Source organism: Perca fluviatilis, chromosome 22 (assembly GCF_010015445.1).
Source record: "Perca fluviatilis chromosome 22, GENO_Pfluv_1.0, whole genome shotgun sequence".
Lineage (NCBI taxonomy): Eukaryota > Metazoa > Chordata > Actinopteri > Perciformes > Percidae > Perca > Perca fluviatilis.
Genome location: NC_053133.1, coordinates 2,838,834 through 2,862,002, shown reverse-complemented (window position 1 = coordinate 2,862,002; position 23,169 = coordinate 2,838,834). Strand labels below are relative to the sequence as shown.

The 23,169-nt window shown below is 45.6% G+C and overlaps 1 protein-coding gene across 2 annotated transcripts in view; it reads left to right on the top strand.

Moving 5' to 3' along the window:
* Positions 1-1,719: 1,719 nt before the first annotated feature.
* zeb1b (zinc finger E-box binding homeobox 1b) overlaps positions 1,720-23,169 on the top strand; it is a 58,718-nt gene continuing 37,268 nt past the window's right edge. The window contains exon 1 of one of the 2 annotated variants that reach the window (XM_039790626.1): positions 1,720-1,847. Coding sequence is in view for 1 of the 2 variants with exons in the window: in XM_039790624.1 (XP_039646558.1) it covers positions 3,678-3,735 (58 nt within the window). In the remaining variant the exon portion in view is untranslated. Of the gene's footprint in view, positions 1,848-3,615; positions 3,736-23,169 lie in introns of those variants that run through there. The other variant, XM_039790624.1, reaches the window with a different exon arrangement.

Genomic DNA, 23,169 nt, shown 5'->3' with positions numbered 1-23,169 from the left:
GCATTGCTATTAACAGTAAATACCTGTAATCTGTAACATTCGCAGATAGTGCTGTAATATTATTATTTTCTCCCAGAATGCATTGCCTATATAGTATGATTCTGTATAACATTAAAACTAGGGATGCACCAAATCCAGATTTTTTGGGGGTTCGGCCAAATACCGAATTCACTGGTTAAGATTCTGCCGAATCCTCCTCCCATCCTCAGTCCATTAACACAGTGAACACATTAATGTAGTAAACAACGTCCAAGGCCTCTAAAATAGTTAAATGTAAAAACTTAATGTTGAATTCACACGCTCTTTTCACATCGTAGGAAAGCACATCGCTATCGGCACATGAGTGACAATTTTGTTTGGCAAATTTTCGCTAACCAGTGTATGATGAAGGCATGTTGGGTGGGTGAAATTAGAAAGCTAACGTTAGCTAACGTGCAGCAGCCGGCCGTTCGGTCGCTCTGCTCCCACTGTAGGGAGACACATTTGCAGAGAGAACAGCTGACAGCCCGGGAGAGGCACCGTCTGGTTAACACCGGCGCGGGGGGGGCGGTGGGGGGGGGGGGGGGGGGGGGGGGGGGGGGGGGGGGGGGGGGGGGGGGGGGGGGGGGGGGTGGGGGGCGCGTGGTGCGGGGGGGGGCCGGGGGGGGGGGGGGGGGGGGGGGGGGGGGGGGGGGGGGGGGGGGGGGGGGTGGGGCAAGGGCGGGGGGCGGGGGGGGGCCGGGGGGGCGCGCAAGGGGGGGGGGGGCCCCCCGCCACCAAACCCAACCACCACCCCAAACCCACCACCAAAACCAACACCCGATGACCACACCCACACCAAAGAACGGGAGGGCCAAAAACCCCCCACACCCACCAAAAGGGGGGGGGGGGGGGGGGGGGCGGGGGGGGGGGGGGGGGGGGGGGGGGGGGGGGGGGGGTGGGGGGGGGGGGAGGGGCAAAGGCAAAAAGAAAAAAAACCAAAAAAAAAAAAAAAAAACCCAATTAAAGAGTAAAACCATCCCTCTATTTTTTTTTTTTTTTTTTAATTTTTATATAAAAGTCCTTCTCTCTCCCTTTTTGGGTTTGTTTTTTTTTTTTTTTTTTTTTTTTTTTTTTTTTTTTTGTTTTTTTTTTTTTTTTTTTTTAAAAAAAAAAAAAAAAAAAAAAAAAAAAAAAAAAAATTTATTATTTTTTGGTGTGGGGGTGGGGGAGAGAGAAAAAAAAAAAAAAAAAAAAAAAAAAAAAATAAATTAAGGGGGGGGGGGGGTTGTGGGGGGGGGGGGGGGGGGGGGGGTACAAAACACCCCTTTTTTTTTACCCACCTTTTACCATTTTTTGGGGGGGGGGGGGTTTCTGTTTTGGGGTTGGTATATCTTTTTTTTTTTTTTTTTTGGGGGGGGGGGGGGGGTGTGGATAGGCACCCTCTCCCCCCAACTTTTTTTTTTTTTTGTGGGGGGGTTTTTTTTTTTTTAGATCAATGTCTTGTAATTGACTTCTCTGACCCTGCATTCATCCAAATCATAGAGGGGTCATCCGGATCCGACAACATAACCATAACATCCATGCATTTCTCATTTGCTGGTGTATGAATTTGCTCCAGTACAACATACACCGTGATTTGCCAGAGAAAATAAATCACCCTGTTTTACACCAGTTACTCTAAAGCACAGCGGAGATGTCTTCAGGCTATTTCGAACGAGTAGTGGTCGTATAATTGTTATTCTTTGTTTTCCACAGACGCTGAAAAATGACTTCATGCTAATAGCGGCGCGATCCAAGGAAAATGGGAAAGATCGGACTTTCCATTGGATAACAAGCATCCTATTTTTCCAGGCTCGGTGTGCAGGGAACGCCACTACGACTGCACGGTTAGCCGAGCGTCTCATCATTGATCTTTTGCTGATGTAGACTGTTTCTGGGGCTTTTTTCATCAGGGAAGGCAGAGAGAGAGAGAGAGTCTGGGCACCCTCCCCTCACCATGTCCCACTCAGGCAGGCTGTCTATTGGTGGAAGAGGCCACCTGGAGCAAGTTTAGAGGTGTTGTTTATGCTAAAGCTATTACTCTCTGTCTGGGCAGCCTGCCCTGATAGCTGGACTGCTCTACTGCTACTGAATTATTCAGCCATCCTATGTATACAAGCTGTCACATGTAGCTGAATGATAGGCCGATTGTCCAATTCAATTTTATTTATAGTGTCAAATCATAACAGACATTATCTCAGGACACTTTACAGTTACAGTAGGTCTAGACCACACTCTATAATTTACAGAGACCCGACAATTCCCCAAAGAGCAATGAGGATTTTGTTACCTCAAGCCTAAATACTCGATAGGTAAATTTATATCAAGGCTATATTGTATATATATGGTTACATCATTAAATCTTGGAACTGTAATCCAAATATATCCTGTAGAAAGATAGAAGTCAAAGTGGTAACTTCTGCTTGCTCCTTTAAACAATCCCAGTAATAATGAAATGTCATGGCCTCATTTAACAGTCAATACAGGACACCGGGCTACACAGTCTAGCTGCCAGTGCCACAACAGACTGAATCACATCTCACATAGAGGTCCCGGCACCAGAAACCTTATAGTCTATCTGCCTCAAGAATAGCCACAGTCTGCTCCTCTGACCTGTAATTGCATGTCATGGGATCTCAAGCATCATTTCATTCATTGCTGAGTTTATAAACTTCATTTTTTGTCTGTCACTATGAGTTTCCAGAAGAATTCACCTCAAACACGTGATCCTGGGTTTTATTTCATTTCTATTTACACAGAGCCAACTGTGTAAATAGAAAAGAAGTGTGTGTGTGTGTGTGTGTGTGTGTGTGTGTGTGTGTGTGTGTGTGTGTGTGTGTGTGTGTGTGTGTGTGTGTACGTTTGTCTGCATTCACTAGGCTCAGGAGAACAGCAGGGTTTTTCTTTAGGTGGAGGATCGAATCAGTGATGACAGTCTCATGACATCTTCCTTTCTATGACACACACACACACACACACACACACACACACACACACACACATGCTTTGTCTGCTGAATTTCTGTCCTACTGTGCTACTCACACACACACACAAACACACACACACACACACACACACACACACACACACACACACACACACACACACACACACACACACACACACACACACACACGGACACATGATGTAAACAACAGGTCGGTAGGTAGCAAAATGGCATACTGGATGGTGCTTATAATAGCACGAGATTTATCTTCAACCAATTACTTATTGGTTGAATAAGTAATTCTCAAAAAAAATATGTGTGTGTGTGTGTGGACAAAACAAACAAACAAACAAACAAACAAAAAATAAATAAATGAGATAGGTAGTTTTTTTTGTATGTAAACAATGCACATCCCCTAACCTCTACCACCTAGGTCTATACCTTTTACTTACTACTATAACATTTTTTTAAATGCATGCCACATTAGTAAAAGGCTGGCCAGGTACAGAGCGCATGCAGTCATCCCTCTCCTTCCCACTGCATACTATGAATGGTCGGCCTACTGGCAGCGTGGGTTGGGGAGGTGCGGGAAGGTGATGTCGTAAAGCTGAGTGTCGTAAACCAGGTGCGGAGAAGGGGAGGTGAAGGGGAGGGAGGAGAAGGAGGAGGGGGGAGAGGGGGTGAGAGAGGAGGTGACTCTCCGGCAGCATTTAGACACAACGAAAGGATCATGGCGGATGGCCCCAGGTGTAAGCGCAGAAAGCAGGCGAACCCGAGGAGGAACAACGGTGAGTTAAACTACTTCCGACGCGGAGCTTTTCTTTCGGGGAAACGGTCTAGAGGCTGTTCTGTCTCCCGGTAATTTCATCGAAAAGTTTGGCAGCCCATAAGTCCGGTTTTTAGTAACTGAAAGTGCTGGGGAAGTAGCAAGTGAGCGCTGTATTACAGCCCTATGTGGTGTACCGTTATACCTGGGTCGCGTCTCTCCCTCCGCCTAGCGGTCCGCTGCACCGGGGACCGTTATACGCACCTCACCCTGTTATGAGTGGACAAGCTTTTGTCTGCACTTTACACTTCTTTAGTAATTGAAATACACTTTGACCCGCTTTACAGACTCTGTATTCATTGATTTCGTTTTATTATGTCGAGTTTTTGAGCCCACCACGAAACTCGGGACCTGTTTCTGTGGGGGGAACGGGCTACCTGATTGTTATTGCGGACCTCGATAGACGGCTTGTTTTTAACACTTTTAACACGAGATGTAGCCTAGCTGTGCTTTTGTCAAAAAAAACGTCATGGACGTCGTTTATGTTTGTGAAACGGAGGGAACACAACTGTTTGGTTTGTTCTTCTCTTTTGCTCAGTCATAGCAGGTAGCGACGGGACACTGTTGCTGCGCTACAGGGGCTGACAAAATGCATTTTGCCTGATTTAATCCTGCCTGCTACATGATTCGAATTAGGTGTATAATATCGACGACACCATTGCAATGTTTTAAAGGCAGAAAAGAGAAGAATATTGCGTGTTGTGTTGAAGCACGTTTTGGGCAGGTCCCTCTTTTTCTTCTTCATCCTCCAACTTATTTTAGTTTTTAGTTCTGTGCCGCTCATACTGTTCATGTGAAATGTTTGGACCCGGCTGTTTGGTAGTAAAGTAACGGCAGAAAGCCCAGTAGAAACACGGTTGGGCTAACAGAGGTTCCGGAGAACGAGGAATATCTCACGCGCTGTTTGTGAGAGCAGGGAGAGCGCAGCCCATATAAGGGCAGCGGATCCTCTCCAGTCGCGCGCTGGGAATCCTGATTCTTGGACGCGAGCGAACCTTTAAACACACTCCGGTTTTCTCGTCTATGCCGTTATTGATAATTTTTTAATACATCCCTTATAGCCTACTAATTCTACTACAAGTCGATAGCCTAGCAGACATAATCTGCGTTTCTGTATGCGAAGCTCAACGGGCATTTCACCCACCTTATTGTGCTTATTGTGGTGTGTTTAGTAGCCTAGTCTATAGGGCTCTCTTCAAGCTTACTTTTTTAAATTCTCTACTGTTTGTATTACACACGTACATGTTAATTTAGCTTAGTTTCAAGGTAGGCTACATCTAAAGGACTTTTGCGAGTTGTTAACGTCTGTTTTCCTGCTACGTGTTCCATGTATTTACGTTGTGGGCTGTTGTGAATCCGTAGAGCGACAATTTCCACTGCCTTTAAGCTAGGCTACTATTTATAATTAAGCCTTTTTTATTTTTTTGTCGCGGGTTTTGACAACATGTGTTGTCTATCAACTCATGCTCATGTGTTGAGCCACCCAGTGTATCTAAAGGGAACTGGGGCAACACAGGAAATTCTGCGTTATTTTGTCAAAACCAAACCTGCCATCACACAGACAGGCTATGGGATGGACGGAGTCGGTTAGTAATAGCCGCTACTTTCTGTGCTACTAAAAGCAGTAATTCGTGGGAGGAAAGGCGACCAAACGGTGTTTTCTTGTGTCTTGTGAATTTTCTGTGGACAGCCTACCTGATGAGTGAAGAGTGGCATGTTTTTTTTTTATTTCTATGGGTGCGATCGATGCTTTCCACTGTCATCTCGTTCCTGTGTTAAGCTATGCATCCCCTCCCTGGAGCGTTTGTGCAGTTTAATATGTGCAAGGTATGGACACACCTTAAATAACGGTCCTGCTGCCAAGGTGTGGACATGTCTCTGCCTTGTGATAGAAAAGGGAGTCAGTTTAATCCCTCTGAAAAGACTTCAGAATGTCTACCTGTCATTTGTTGCTTTCTTTCTGTCTTTAATTTAACAGGGTGTTATTAAATAATGACACAGCCCTAGCCTATTGATATTTAAAGTCACATCCTTAACCAAACAGATGTGTTTCCCCATGTTACTTTGCCTCATTTGCATTTGTTTCAAAGAGCCGTCAAGGTCTGCTTTTAAGTCTTCACTTCCTACCACCTTCCTGACAAGGCTGGGGATCTATCATGTAAATCAACATCTCTGCATTTTGAAGGGAATTCCTCAGTAAAGGCAGATTAAAGGCTGGTGTCGGCTGCTTGTTGTCATACCCTTTGGTTTTGTTGCAATTTTACAAACAAGTTGGCAGTTTAATATGGGCGGCTGTCTTTGGAGAAACCAACTCCAGCCTAATAGCTTAAAAGTGTAAAAAAAGTGTCATTAGGGCATTGCTTGGACTCTTCTAATTAAGCAAGCCCTTAAGTTGTGCCCGGCTTGTTATGGTGCCTGGCGAGCAGGGCGAGCTGAGATCAAGGTGAGCTCCATTTCCCTGCTGTAAACAGAGAGGTGTTAACAGCCCGCAGGACGACAGGTGTTTGCAATCGGCGGGTTACTACGGCTTGCTTTTGTCGCTTCTCCTCACTCGGCTCCCCTAAGGAATAGCGGCCGTACTGCAACGGTAATTTAACACAGCAATTTGGGAAAAGAGGAATGCACCGCGGTGGTAACATTCTGGGGGCTGAGGGGGCTTGTGCCGGGACAGCTTTGCACCCACGCTTAGTGGCTGGGGGCTGACAGTGTTACAGAGACACCTTGAAATGATTGTACATACAGGTAGCTATAGAATTTCTATTTGTTTGACAATACCTCACATTTGTCTCATCTTCTAATCTGTCTCCCCCCCCCTGCTTCTGAGGCATACTTGCACACACTAGCACCTTGGTGAATCATCCATCAAATAGGGAAAATTAGGCTTTGGGCTCGGCGCTTGGCAACAACTCATGTAATGTTGAAGAGCACGTTTATTGGCCTGGTAAAACTATACTTAAACTATGCTGAGTGCCCTGGACTCACTCACCCTGTCTAAAAACGATTGAATACAACCACACGCTGTAAGTTTGTGGTTGAACAATAAAAAACAACAACAAAAAGCAATGGTTTAGCTATAGCTACAGTTTGTTAGGTGAAACAAACAGTGTTATGGGCTGCAGCGAAGGCTCCGGAGGAGGTGGGGGATTGGCTCGGACACTCCACATGCCACTTCGATGTTTTTAAAAGACATCTGTTTACATTTAAAAGGTCCACCCCTGTTGTGTGAAGAGTTTAGCAGAGGAGGAAATTTTTCATTTATCTCACTGCTTTTCACCGACTTCCTCAGCAGCTTCATTTAAAAGTGCCAAGTAAGAAGAAAATCCCCCCGCCTCCGCTCTCTCTCTCTCTCTCTCTCTCTCTCTCTCTCTCTCTCTCTCTCTCTCTCTCTCTGTGTCTCTTCTCTCTCACTCCTCCTTCCAGAACTTGTCCTTTATTTTGGGGGGTTAAGACACAGTAGCCAGGGGTGCTGTTGATTGCCCCCTGACCTGGGCACCCATGCGTGCCTAGAGTATGACTTCACTTTCCCCCCCCTGTGCCATTGTGAGGCTTCCAGCATGTCCAATTGTGTTTGTGTTAAAGTATGTTCAATGAAAAGGGAAGAGAGGAGGAGGAGGAAGAGGGGGGGCAACGGGTGTTGGAGCTGCAGCTTTTTTCTCCGCTCCCTCCTCCTCTCCGTCCATTCCTCTCTGACCCCTTAAACTGTGGGCTTCACGTTCCCTGTGGAGCCGGGAGGGGGGATGGAGAGAGAGCGAGTCGGTGAGAATTGGCCGAGGTGACTAAAGAATTTTACAACAGGTGACAACTGGGGGATTGGTGCTGGCAGATGAAAAGCATGACACACATGGCAGCTATCTCCCAGACCTTTACAGATTTTAGGGTCAAAAACGATATGATGTATGTTTTGCACATACATCAGCAATAAAAAAATACTTTTAGATACCCCATTCAGGTAAAGATCACAACTTTTTACTTTTGTGTTTTTTTATCATCCCATCTGGGAAAGAAAAGTTGTGTTTCTGGCTAAGCTTCATCCCTCAACATGTCCATCAGGGTGGGAAAAGGCCTGTCCTCATCTGACCATTGGGCGGAATTAAAATTATGTGATGTACGACCACACTCCCACCTCTGTTAAGGCAGCTTAATGATTAGCTGCTCCCATGGAGGCTGAGAGCATTAGCCTATAAAAAGGTGCTCTCCCTTCGTAAAGAAGGAGTTTTAAACCCAGAGTCAGTTTCAGTAACCCCCTTAACTGCGCTTGGATGTGCTTTATTGGGGTTTGTGTGGCTGAATGCTTAAATGAACCATTGTGTGTTCAGGCTTTAGTGAGAAAGCCTGAGGAGAAAGAGCCTAGTTACCTTTGCAGTTTGCCTGCTCTACCTCATACACTTTCAGTGGCAGAAGAAAAGGCCCATTCAGCGGGCCCGGCATGGGGAGGGAAAGCCCTTTTCACACTCGGCTTGTGGGAAACTTCTCCTCCATACTGTGCATGCCATTTGCATATGACCCATTCTTTTGCCAAAGGTCCCCGTGAGGGAGGAATCCGCGGAACGTTCGCAGAATTCATCAAAATCCCTCTCTCACGCAGCCCTCCGGCCCTCGAGAGCCTGCTTCGCAGCACTCTCGTTTGACATTTTTGTCTTGGAAATGTAGCTTGCGTCTGCGTCACGCTCGCTCGCTTTAACGTTAACGCCGACGCATCCCCGTGGCATTTATGTCCCGTGTATTTTAAAAGTGGCAATGTGCTACCCAGTGTGCTATTTTTAATGTCAGGGCGAAGGCTTAATTTGGCACAGCAGGCAGGAGTTTCCCCAAATCCCCAACATGGGCCATGAGGGGTCCATCTGCATGATAGGACAATGTGATGGGGGCCGCACGCCTCGGAGGCTCCCTAACTGACGCTGACGCAGCCATCCGCGGATCGGCCAACGCTCTCCCCGAAAGGACAAAAATATTGAGCACAGGGCGTAATACAGGGATGAGGCGGCAGTGGGAGCTTGTAGCGACGCATCAGCTCAGTGAACTGAACAAAAACACAACCGATGCTCTGGGGCAAAATCCCCCCCCCCCAGATTAGCAGCCTGGGTTGTTTCTCGTCAGCGTTTCAAAATCATGTAGGTCCTGGAGTAACCAGAACTGCTGCCTTGATGCGACACACCACGTGGAGCAGCATCTGTACTGACGTGCCTGTTGTTGTTGTTGTTGAATGAGTTGTGTTGCTCTGTAAAAGCTCTGTCAGCCTTGACTCTCGACACTGATACTGACACAGGGAGTGGGGTAGGCGAGTGTTTGTTGCAGTGCAATGTAGGGAGGAGAGCTCAGTTAAGTGTATCATGTGAGCTAACTGAGCAGAAAGCCTCCTCTGCCCTCCTCTCCTCTCCCGGCTCCAAAGCAGTGAGTCATGGGCAGACAGGTGTGTTTGCAAGACGACTTAGAGCTCACAATCTCTCCAACTATGTTCTTCTTTTCTTTTCTTTTCTTTTTGTTTCTTTTCTTTTCTTTCACATTAACTGTCCCTTGATCCCTCTTGGTCTCTCCCTCCTTCTCAGCCCCTCCCCACAAGTGTGGGGGTGAGAGATAATATTCTCTGGTAGTGTGTGTATACTTGAGGGAGAGATTACCTCTAAATTGCCATCCTGGCGGAGGTAAATATTGTGTATGGTATGCCCAGCGCTGCTTGCTGATGTGTGTTTTTAATCATGTATTTGGTGGCTTCTCTTCAGGTCCACAGTGAGGTCCCCCCCCCCCATCATCACCACCGCCACCTCCTTCTTTCCCTTCCCGCCCGTCTATCCCCTCCCCTCCCTTGTGGTCCTCAGTGGAGCGGTTAATGAAAAAGACTGGACTGACACAATAGGCAGAAGGTGGGCCCGGTAAGGGGCTCTTACGCCAGCTTGTGTTTATGGCAAAAACTCATCAGGGCAAACCTCTGCTGGAGCCTCACTTCAGACCACCTGACTGTCCGTTTGTGTCTTTTTGTTGTCTTTTTTTGACATAAATGTTGGACGTCTAGTCCATTTTTAAATGTGCTTGACCTCACTATAGTCTCACAGTGTCACTGTCTACAGGGATTAAATTAGATGACATCAGATGAGGAGTAATCCGCTGCCATGTATTGTGCCTTGAACACAGCCTAGTGGCTGGCTTTTTGCCAGTCCGTTATGATGACCATATTGATTTTCCTCTCGGTAGCACACAGAACTGATAATGGCCTTCCTGAGGGTGTACGCATTCATATTCACATACCGATTCCAGTTGCACAGCCTGACTGCGATGTGACTGACAAATCAAGTGCCCCTCTCTGTCCCCCCGCGTCCGTGCATTGAGCCAGCTAGGCTAGGCTAGCCCTGTGACAGCTCCGGGCATAAAAAAAAGAGAAAGAAAACCCTTAGTCACCCTGTTTGTTAGTCAGAGAGAAGGCCGGCTGCTATGTTGAATGTCAACATGGATAAACATCCACACAGGATTAATGAGAGGAGAATGGTCAGCCTGAAAACAGAGGGGAGGGCAGAATGGGGGGAGGCATGGAGCATCCGCATCGCCCCATTTAACTCATGAGTGTTTTGTTGGGCTCCCCATGACCCCGCCAGTGTGACCTGACCAAAGGAGGCAGCCAAGCCTAGACACGCTCATCGACTGTTAAAAGAGACGAGATACAGTATGTCTTTATGAATGACAAAGACAAAAGCAGTGCGTGAACAAAAGGCAAAGGAAGGAATAATGTTATATACAGCTGTATATACTGCATATGTTTCTCAACAGGGCTGGCCCTGTTGAGAAACCTGTCATTGAATGATGCATACATCTACATCACTGCTTTATAAAGTGTATTCCCCTTGTTACATCACTCCTTATGTTTCTCACTTTTACCAGTGAGAAAAATATGTGTCACTAGTCCTTCTACTAATCTTAAGTATTGCTTAAACACAGAGTTAGTGTCACATTTAAACCTTTTGGATGTGATGTTCTGCACTGTGCGGTTAGGGCTGGGATTGTGTTCTTGCTAGGGTTGCAGCCGTGTACCTTGATATGAAAATTGTTAGTAATGCCGTGTACATTTGGGTTTAGAATAATAATCAGTACAAGGAATTTGACTCCAGACATACACAGAAATCCTTGTTTTTAGGGCAAGGACAACAAAGCAGAACAACGTTAACATAAACATTTGCTTATCTATGGATATTTAGAAAAAAGGGAGACTTTTTACACATACTTCCATTAAAGGAATGGTGTGAAGTTTCAATTATCATAAAGCACTTGTTCAACCAAAAAAAACTTTATTTTTTCATTTTTCATTGTAACTGTTGATAATAATAATAATAATTGTGTAATACCGTATACCATGAAACCGTGATATTTTCAGAGACAGTGTAATCCCATACCTTCCCAACTCTAGTTCTTGCTCTCGTTGACCATTCATTTTTGTCATTTAAATACTATTTTATTCATAAATTACTAGTTTGGCAAAGCCACAACTTCTGTCAACTCATTTCAAGCACCAAAACAATTGAGTGTAGGTATGTTTTCACGAGCAATTTGAGAAATTTCCAAACAGCTTTTCAGCTTTAGGGCTACACATTTTGGGGAACAAATGTGGGCATCACTAGACTGAAAGCTGGGTCTGTTTTGGGATTATTTGGATATGAAACATGGTATCAGGTTTTATGCAAATAGCCTTAAAAGGTGAATTCAAGAAGAAGTGTAAAAAATGCCATGGGACCTCAGTGGGTTAATGACTCTGGGAACTGAAATTAAGCCAGTGACCTTTGACCCTTACTCAGCCCACCTGTCTGTCCTGGCTCAGCTCACCGCTGCCAGCGTCCAGGTGTTTACAGTCAAAACATACTGGGGCCTCCCCGAGCACGTTCCACAAACACACAACGCGCGCATGTGTGTGTTGTACGTACCAAAGGGAAGGGAGTAGATAGATGCCCTCAGATCTTCATAGCCAGGCGATCGTACATCTGTCTTCTTAATCATGCTGACAGGGCCCTCCCCTCTCTCGTTACACTGGCGCCGGCGCCTTTTGCCTGCAAGTCAATGAAGCGTGGCCTTTAATTGATCCTGTTGAGTTGTGCGACACTATCAATTAGTGCTTGCTCATCACATGTTTGTTTGTTTGTCCTGCTGTTCACATCATAACGCCCATCATTGGTTGTATGATCTGTTAGCTGCATGCCAGTGTGCTTAGAACATCAGCAAAGCCACACGTTACTGTCCCCTCCCTCCCCCCCCCCCCATCAGCTGTTTGCCTCCGCTTTCCTTCTCTGACCCTCTAATTCTTTTCTCATTAAGCGTCTCACTCTTTGGCTCCCTATGTATTCTTCCCTTTTTGCTATCTCTCTTTCTCCCATTCCTCTCTCTCTGGCAGCTGCCTTGGCTCTGATTCTCCCAACACCAGCAGGTGCTGTAGGCATGCAGCAATTCAGCTGTACAGCACTCATAAATAACACCTGACAAAAGTATGAGAGAGCCGGAGCTACAGCCAGGGTGAGAGGGAGGGAGAGAGAGAGGGAGAGAGAGAGAGAGAGAGAGAGAGAGAGAGGCGGAGATTGAAAGTTTCCTCTGGCAGGAGAACAGGGTGTGGCCCACGGTCAAATGCTGGCCTTCTCAAGAAGGACATGTTCAGAGTAGAGAAAGAAAACGTGAGAGAGCGGCAGAGAAAAGAGAAAGAACGTGAGCTTTTTTTCCCTGTAAATGTGTGAATGTGTCGCTTGTTCTTTTGAAGTTTGTGCTTCCCCTCGATGCCAACTTTTCAATAAACCCCTCATGCAAATTTTTCGTAAATGGCTCTTTTTAGACCCAAGGCCAGCTCTAAGTGACTTGTTAAAGAGGAACTTGAATTTGAAGGAAGGGAGCGTTATCTTTACTGTAATTAGGATGTAAGAGCTTGGAACAATGTTAATTGTGCTCTAAAAGAGGTCAGGAAAGGAATTATATGCACACTTTTATAATCATCGTCAGTAATGAACCAGCACTCGGAATAAATGAACCCATAAATCAGCCCCGATCAAGGACTATTAATGAACACAGCTCAGAATCAAATCGGGGCTGTCTCTTTGTCATTTTATGCTCTCCAAATCCACCGAGCCCAGAAACACATCCTGTCTCATCAGAAGCTATCGATCAGCTTCTCAGGGCGAAGGTCAGTTTGTCGTTTTCTCTTGCCTCGCCGTGAACAAAACCAGGAAGTGTGTGAGAGATTACGGCCCAGGATGCAACCTGAAAGCCCCTTTATCTCTGTGAAAACAAGAGGCTTCCTGCGGTCCTGCTCCCATCCCAGGCCACCTCCCCCTCCTTCACCTACCCGGCCCCCAGCACCTGTGGCAGCCTATTTAAGGCTCCTCATCAGGGGCAGCGGAGACCACAAACCGGGGCAGAAAACATGAAAGCCTGGGAAAAAGAATCCACCCTATTGCTCAGCTCTAGTGTAGACCCGTCTGTTTCACACCACACAGAGGGCAAAGAAAAACAGCATCTCTCTTCAGACACATAAAAAAAAGATTTGGCTGTGTACGTTTAAGGGTGTCAGCTGGGTAAGGAAAGCTCGCTTTTCTTTCTGCAGAGTACCTCGCTATCCTGTTGAGACTGGCTAAAGAACACTACGACTGTGTCAACCCAGTTGCTCCCAGTGCTTCCAGTCACTTCTCACTTGCCCGTAAAGAGTAAAAAAGTGCGTGGACACAGTGGCTTACAGAGAAAATAGCCCCGTCATATCAGTGTCATTCTTACAAGGAACTTTGTGACTTGTCTTAACATTGTTACATGTCATTTAGCTGACCCTTTTATCCAAACTGCTACATATATCAGAGGCCACACGCCTCTGGAGCAACTAGGGGTTAAGGGTCTTGCTCAGGGACACATTGGTTGATGTATCGCAGTGGGAATTGAACCCAGATCTCCCACACCAGAGGCATGTGTCATATCCACTGCGCCATCACCACCCATGACTTGTGTGCCTCTTTTGTTCAGATTTAGTGAAACGGTTGCCAAACCTCCGAAATCTCCCTCCTCTCCCTTTCACTGTACAATTTCTCACCTGGTGATTTTGATGAGTAAGCAATGGTACATCAATGTACCATTGCACCTAATGTTGTGTGGTTAACCCAAAAACCCTAGCCACAGAAAAACACTCACTTGCTCCTTTTGAGTTGCTGCCACAGCTGGCAAGCCTGGTTTGTCTTGACAGTATCCTGCGTTGAATTTCAATGACCCCCGTCTCCCCCCCCGGTCTTATTATGCCATCGCTGCTAACTGGCTCCTATTCACTGCAGTGTCCTGACTTCCCAGAGGGGCCTAGATAAACAAGGGCTATTCAGTCCCTGAAAGGCCCGCCCCCCTGCCAGCCTTGGTCTCTCCTTGTTTCAGTGCCAGGCTGCAGCGCGTCTCGCTCGCCACCAACGCCAGCAGCAGCGTGGCACCGCGCCATCGAGTCTTCTGCGCCACACAGCACACTTTCAGAGAGATTAAACTTAGACTTGACTGTGATGACACGATAAATGATGTGATGAACGGCGGCCGCTAACGCGACGTATGAATGATGAGGAAGCCTGGAGTGGTGCAGGGAAGGGGCGCCCATGTGCCTTTCTGCACGTGTGCAAAAGGTTTCTGTGTTAGCGTGCACTGTGTGTGAAAGAGGGAGCCCTTATCTGTAGGTGTGGTGTGCTGTGATGTTGCAGGCCAAGCTGACTTCCTGTTGTTACAGTCCATCAGGGAGATGAGGGGTGGGGGATGCTCCCATGAGACTACCCCGTGAGAGTCACATGGTCTGGCTGCAATGCATTTAAAGGCCATGTTTTTTGTGTCTTTCTGTGTGTGTGTCTTTCTGTATGTGTGTGTGTGTGTGTGTGTGTGTGTGTGTCTCGGTGTGTTAAGCGTCGTTTGTGAGTGCATTCCTGACCCTCCACCTGAATTCTGACCCGAGTGTGAACCTTTTTTTTTTTGGTTTCATTTTCCATCCTTCCTCCCAATCTACAGATCTTGGAGGAAAACCACACATCTCTCCAGGGTGCCTCTCTCGCTCCCTCTCTATCTCTCCTAACCAGATGTTTGAAAGCTGTTTGTTTGTTCATCCAATGGAAGTCACTTTGATTGATGCCTCCTATCAAACTGTGCTTGCACTCTGATGCCACATACCTCTGTATTAGGGTGAAATACTTTAGAGGGAGAATCATATAAATCAAACAAAAGTTAAATTGCATCAGAAGTTGTCCAACAGCCGTTGTGTTCGCTGGCGGCTGTAGACCATTGGTAAGCAAGAGCTTAGACTGTAATGGCCCTCCTGTCCAGCCCACCTCCATCATTCCCCGGGACTGGCCAGCTAATTTAAAGCAGTGCCCTTCTAATCGAATGGCTGTCTGATAAATCTACGAATCAGGACAGATGTCCTGGCGGGGTGTGGCAGTGACACAGCGTCTAGACGGAGCTGAGAGGTGAGCAGACGCCTCCCGACGGGATTCAGATCCAAAGGAATCTCATCCCTCTACTCAGCTGGTCGTGTCTGCTGACGCGGAGCGGCATTTTAACCGAATCTGTTCAACCTGAGTGTCTGAAGGGGGTCAAGTCCTCAGCAGGACAGGGAGAATCTCTCAGGCCAATGTGGCTCATTGTGGACTCACAAACAATGATTCTGAAGTGCACTCTGAGAAAATACCATTAGAGTTGATTGAAGCGTTATGGTAACAAGGTAGCAGGCTTGTATTTGGGTCAGGCTTTATCTAGCCCTCTTCTTAGGAAAAGGCAAGAGGCCCAGGGGCTGAATTCCACCTAATAATTGTATTGCCTGGCGACAGATAACACTGATGTAAAGCTGTTTATTGTTGATGATGAGTCTATTGAACCCAGCCATGCGCTTTCTCTTGTCCTTGGGGAGCTTATCCCTCAGGCAGGGCCGGTTGTGTTTTTATTAAAACCCAGGTTTAAATGGGCCAGGTCCTCTGATCGACAAGCAGATTAACCGACTAATAAAACATACATCACGATATATAGAGAGGCCCCCTCTGAGACGCCGGCTATTAATATACAAATATGGAGGATTACTGTCTGCTTGTCTCCATGGCCGTGGAGAGGGGATTAGGGTCCTGGTCCAGACAGATTGGATTTAATGTGTGTAAGACTAAACGATTGCTGTACTACAAAGCCCTTATGTATGTGCGGACCGATCTCTGCTCTATGGCTGAGACGTCACAACATCCTGTTGTGTTTGTGGATCAGTTACATCCGTTACATTTGTGTGTCAGATGTGTTCAGAAAGAAACCATTAAAGTATTATCGTTGGATCCTCTATTTTGGTGTACCATGCCGCTTACTCAGTCATCTGCAATTCCACGTTTGTGCTTCACAGCCTGTACTAACCGTATTTGCAGTGTTATACAACACTTGTTTGCTCGACCAAACACGCGAATTTGAGGGACGTATGTCGTATACTTGTATATATATATATATATATATATAATTTTCAATACTCAAACTTTCTCGATAATCATAAATAGTATCAAAATGTACATTTGTCAACTGCAAGACACCCATAAGCACAGCCACCTGTCACAGTTAAAGATTATAGAGCTGCAAAGATTAAGGGATTCATCGATTAGTTGTCAACTGTTTGAGTCATTTTTTATGAAAAAAATCTCTACTTACAGCTTTTTAACTGTAATTATTTTCTAGTTTCTGAGCTACCTCTGAGAAAATAATCGACAGATTGATCAGCAATGGAAGTAATTGTAATCCTAAAAGATAACTTTTTTTACTAGTACACTGAAATGTCGTTTGAAGCAAGCCTGTAGATGCCTAATTAAGGATAGCAACTATTAAGTATAACACTATAAAAGTATAACACTATAATACTGTATATACTAAAATGTCCACTTTGTTGGATGGGTGGCGACCGACTTATAGCGTGTATGGCCGTCATAAATGTCCATGTATGTGTGTGTTTCCAAAGCCTTGCAGATAGTTGTGAACCCGTCCAGTTTGACAGAACAGTACCTAGCGCCAAAAATATCCATAGCCTTTATATAAAGGCCGTTCTCTCACAATTGGCATGTACCTGTACATACCTTTGCTACTGAAGATACCCTAACCTCGCAGGCTTACGTTGTCTATGGACAGCTCAGTGACATTGAAGTCTGAAACAGATCAATTTGGACCCAAAACAACAGAACAGGAAACACACACACACACACACACACAAAGCACAGGGTAGCAAATAGAAAATCATATGACTCTCTTAACTTACAATCAACAATTTCATAGTCTACAGCATGCGCAACACTGAGAAATTAGTCCCAGTCTGGCATACATATTGTTCAGTCTAGCAACTAATGTGACTTCATTTCAGCCTGACGCACTATTGAATTGACAAATTACTAGATAATGCACAAATATAAGGCTCCTAATCATAGAATATTTAATATATTTTTTTTACTCCTATGAGAATTATGTGTCCTGCAGAAATATGCATTTCCTTCAAGACGTTCCTCTCTCTATTCCCAGTGATGTGAGGAACTACAGTATGTGCTTGGAAGCTCAGGAGTCACCGTGCTCACATTCTGCAGAAGTAGTGAAAAAATCGCCATAGGGGAATCCTCATAAAGACAGAGGCAGATCTTTAAGGGAAGATGGATTAATGCACAGACACAGAGGTGAAATTCCCAGTGGGCTACAAGTGACTAAACTGACTGTGGCTATAATCACTAAAAAGTGAAAACATGTGTAGTATCCTGTCCCACAGATGTCCTAGAGATAGCACTTGGTGTGTGTCCTTTACCTGTTTTAACATGCGGCCCACACAGAAACAACACACACACACACACACACACGCACACACACACACACACACCCTGGGCTGTTTATCCCCAAGGGCGACCAGCTAAAGGAGAGAGAGACCCTTAATCATGTCCCTGTCCCACGTCCTCGTTATCAGCCACGATTAATGAGCTCTCCATTAATGAAAAAAACAGAAAAAGAACAGGAGGTGCCAACCCCTCCTGTAGAAGAGAGAGAGGCAAGGGGTGTGTGTGTTGTGTGTGTGTGTGTGTGTGTGTGTGTGTGTGTCTGTGTCAGGGGGGCTGATAGTAAACGCTCCCCAGGTGCAATGACATCACCCTCCAAGGTAGATGTGATAACTGTCACAGCTTGCTTTTGTTCAGGCTGACAGGGCGTTTGTGTTTGTTTAAGTGTGTTTGCATGCACGTGTGTGTGTGTGTGTGTGTGCGTGTGCGTGTACATGTGGCCCCACACACAATACTGTGTTTTGATTGTTCAAACCCAACCTCTTGGGTTTAATCCGTTTTGCCTTTGTATATCTGTCTTCCTCTTTTGTCTATGGTGGCTATATGGCGTGAGGGAGGAAGGGAGGGAGGCGAGGGATAAGGAGCGCCTGATGAGACAGTGGAAGAGGAGGAGGAGAGGGCGGCAGGTGCAACGGACACCCGGCACAATCACCGCTGCTCGGCAAAAGCAGCGACAGGAAATCAAGGTTGTCTTGGCAACCTGGCACTATCGATTAAGCGCGGCCGTCTCCGAGCTCCCATCAGAGTCCCGGTGGAAATGGTGATGCGTTGGGTTTCAGGAGAGGAGAAGAGGGGAAACGAGTAGCAGGTAAAGAGAGAGGAAGGATGAGTATAGGTGAATGCATCATGTGTCTCCCCCAACACTTTGGCTCGGGCCTCCTTAACTGGACCCGAGCACCATGTTGCTCTGAATCTCTTCCAGATCTATGAACGCTAAGTCATTTCCATGGTCGAGGCCTTCTCGGAACCCTGCAGACATTTAACGCACCCGTGTGTCCCACCCTCCGTGCTGTCCGTCTCTGTATACGGCTCAATGAGAGCACAGTTCTCCCAGTGTTTCCAGGCCATTAGTTCACATTGTGCAGTTTGATTTAGGGAGCCTGTGGCACACATGGAGAGTTTACTTTCCTGTCTCTGTGGTGCAAACCCCTGCGTGCACACAGTGATTTCACCATGATAATCAGTACACCGAGGTGGTGGTGTTGCATAAGCCCTGCACAGAGGTAATCGATACGCACTATTGACTTGTTAGGAGGAGTATTTTTGGCTGATACTGCACTCAATTGGTGTATCTTAGACAGGCCATGTCTCTTTCACACTCACTCCCCCTCCCTCCCTGTTTCTTTCTTTCTTTCTCTCTCCTGGCAGAAGGTGAAATCGGGTCTCTCCCAAATCTCTAGCAGATGTGTCCTCCCTTTCTCTCTCCCTCTCTCTCTCCCCTCTCTCTCCCTCTCTATCTGTCATAAGCTATGTTTCCATCCACTTGTCAATCGAATTATCTGAAGTTCGGCAAAAACATTCAAGCGATTAAAGCCGGTGAAAGTGTGTTTCCATCCAGCGGCTTTAAAGCAAATAAAACGTGATGACATCACGTGCTGTTTTGCGGTCAAATTGGTATATCGAATAGATTTGAGACACAACATTCAAGCTAACATTTGCGAACAAAGACAAAATGGGTCGCGCCGTCAACCTACAAATGATTGTTGTAACAGTGCTTATGTGCCAGCTGATAGCGACCTATCAAGCTTTGATATAATGATGCAGATGCTCGGAAATGCCCGACGACAACGGCGGCGGCCTGTGGTGTGGGAACGAGAGCGCTCCAAACTGTCCTGGAAGATCGTGGTTTAAAAACACTTCACGGAAACCCTTTGGTTGAAGCATTTTCGGATTTGTCCTGCCGTTTAATTTTATTGGCCCGTCCCTTGACCCAGATAAGCCATGGCCCTCCGGTTCCAAACGAGAAGCGTATTACAATTGCGCTCTACAAATTGGCTACATGGGCAGAGTACAGAGTGGTAGGCGAAACGTTTGGGGTCAGCAAGACCACCGTGTGTTTAAGCCGTGTGCAATGCCAGACAAACGTTGATGATGCAAATGTACATATATGCTACCTACGTGGAGTGGATGAGGCGCATGAGATCTCGCTGCGTAACTATAGAGCGCACCTTGTGCCACAGGTGTATGGCACAATAGGCGGGACTCACGTGCCGCGATTAGACCCCCCTGCTCAAGGCTGCAGGGATTTTGTCAATAGAAAAGGCTGGCCATCAATCGTACTACAGGCTGTAGTAGACGGTTGTTGCATCTTAAGGCACATTTGCGTCGGCACTCCCGGTAGTGTGCATTGGGCGCGCGGTCTTCACCACTTCTGACCTGTACAGGTGCGTCTGTTTAACCATAACATGACCTAAAACGTAATCACAATTCATAACGTTTCCATCAGCGTTTATCACATAAGCCGTACATCGACCAAGAGAAACTCCGATGAGAGCGAACGTAGAAACTTTGAGTATTCATATTCATGAAATTCAATCGAATTTTACTGTTTCCATAAGTTATTTTTCATTCAATATCACTTAATTCGCATAAAAACGTGTGGATGGAAACATAGCTATACACACACATTGAGACACAGGTGATCATTCAGAAAAAAATAATAATAATGTCTTTCCTCATTTGTTATTATTTGCATTTTTTACTTGATTTATTTATTTCTGTCGGGACTGTCCGTTCCAACATCCAAACGCCACTTTGCTCTGTAGGGTGTGTAGCTGGAGGAGATCTACTGCTATCTTCTTATTGAAAGGACAACAGTACAAAACTCTCCCTGTGTCCATCCCTCCCTCTCAATCGCTTCCTCCTACCTCCCGCGGTCAGTTGAACACAGAGCACTCCTCTGTCCTGCCATCATGTGGCTTTTACAGCCTGCTTAACCCGTAGCTATCTGCTGAGCCAGGCTCTTCATTGTTTCACACCACACTTCAGTATCTCATTTTTGGCTCAGGCACTTACAGAAATAGTTATATTCAGTTATATATACTTAGTTACATTTTGGTAATTATTCATATTTGCTTTCTTGCCGAGGGACAGATGAGAAGATCGCCACCACTCTAATGTCTGTTTGGTAACATTAAGCTGCAGCTAGAAGCCAGTTTTAGCTTAGAATAAAGACTGTAAATATGGGGAAACAGCTGGCCTGGCTCTGTCCAAAGGTAGCACAATCTGTCTAGTAGCATCTCTAAAACTCCCTTATTAACATGGGATATTTTTCTTTCTTCTAAGAAAAAAAACCCTCTTCTCAAAAACCCAAGAGTAAAAACAATAATTTGCGGTTTTACGGGGAGTTGTACGGGCTTTACGCCGGACTATTTCTCGGTCAGGCGTAGTGATTTCCTGTCACTGCGTCAGAGCCAATAACAATAAATGTTCATTGGTAAGCTTTAGATGTGCTGGTAGGTGGATTTTGCCACCTTCAGACAGAGCCAAGCTCCAAGCTTTCTGTTTCCCACTGCTACTAGCCTTTATGCTAAGCTAACACACACACACACACACACACACATGCCGCCCCTGCTATTCTCTTAAAGAGATCGACGCACACACCAATGCACAAGTATAAACTTCAGGCAACTTACGTAGGCTATGCCGGACCTCCGCAGGACCATAAATCACGCTTTAGTCTGACCAGCACCCCCCCCCCCAAGCTCAGTGTTCAGAGTTAATTCACACGGTTGATGATTTAGTGTGGCAAAACAAATATATGATAGAAATCCACTCTATTGGCTATTTCTTTATTTATTGATTGACAGGGACACTTTGATATTGTTTCCTGTATGAAGCATGCATCACTTAGTGACTCATAAGTCATAACAATTAACCACAACCGGCAGGACTTGGCGCCGTAACCAACGCCAATATTACAACAGTGACTGAGTTTATACTAAAGTTCACTGGTGGAATGTAACTAAGTACATTTACTCTAGTACTGTACTTCAGTCCAAATCTTGAGGTACTTGTACTTTACTTGAGTCTTTTTTTTTCGTACCACTTTCTACTACTACTCCACTTACATTTCAGAGAGAAATATTGGACTTTTGACTCCACTACATTCATCTGTTACAGCTTTCTATAATGGGAAGGTTGTCTGCATTGAGCATTGAGTTTACTTTAAATTTGAATTTGAATTTTAAGTACATTTTCCTGATGATACTCACATACTTTTCACTAAGTAACATTTTCAGTGCAGGACTTTTACTTGTGACAGAGCATTTTTTACAGTGTGGTATTAGTACTTTTACTTAAGTAAAGGACCTGAATACTTCTTCCACCACTGCTAAGGTTAATAGTGTTTAATTAGACGCAGCAGTCAGACTTGGAACGAACACATGATCAGGTGAGAATAGAACAGAACTGAACACAACAAAAATCGGACGTAGCCTAGAGTAATGTCTCACAAGACTTTAGGGGCGCCTAACATCCCAACTGCCCTCTCATCTCTCTTTATTTGGGGCTATTCTGGGCTGGACTAATGTGGCGCGGTGCTGCGTGCTGAGTGAGTCAGCGGTCATTAGGGCGTGCAGACAGCACTCTGCCGGAGGCCACAGGAGCCAGTCAGTCTAATGATGAGGCCAGGGAAGAGCGCTCAGGACGTCCAATAGCTCCATCCAATTAGCCTTCCCCCGGCCCCGCCCATAGTCACCGTTACTTTGACCACGCAGGACAGTTGAGATACGCACATTAAGGTCTCCTCGTGGATGAAAAAGATCTACTGAGTGCTTCTTTTCAGCGGTGGAAGAAGTATTCATCCTTTACTGAAGTCAAAGTACTAACACCACACTGTAAAAATACTCTGCTACGAGTAAAAGTCCTGCATTGAAAATGTACCTTAAGTAAAAGTATGTAAGTAGCATCAGGAAAATGTACTTAAAGTATTAAAAAAGTACTCAAATAATCCTCACATTTTAGAATCTGGAAACGTGTGAAAAGTGTTTAATCAGGGAATCATTCCATCTGTGCTTGTAGGCCGTTATACTGTTGGGTAGTTAATAATAAAACATCAGATTTTATAAACTAGGCCTACATGTGTTTTCTGTGCAGAAATCTTAGGTTTTAAAGTAACTAGTAAATAAAGGTGGTAAACAGAGGAATGTAGTGGAGTAAAAAGTACAATATTTCTCTCTGAGACGTAGCGGAGTAGAAGGAGAAAGTGACTCAAGACTCAAGTAAAGTACAAGTACCTCAACATTTGTACTTAAGTACAGTACTTGAGTACATGTACTTAGTTACATTCCACCACTGCTTCTCTTTGCCATGTAAGAGCAGCACGTCTCTGAATCGATGTTGATTTTAGAAGTTCCTCATCTTGCATTTCCTTAAAACCTGGTTTCATATTCCTGCATGCATTTTGCTCCGAAAGTCTCGAGTGTACTGTATTTTTGTGTGTTTCAGCCACAAGTATCTGTAGGAACCGTCATGTAACTGACTCGAGAGTGCAACGAGAGAGAGAGAGAGAGAGAGAGAGAGAGAGAGAGAAAAGAGAAGGAGAATCAGAAGAAGAAGAGAGAGAGGCTGAGCCACAGTGCTCAGAGCCAGTCATCCTCCCCTGG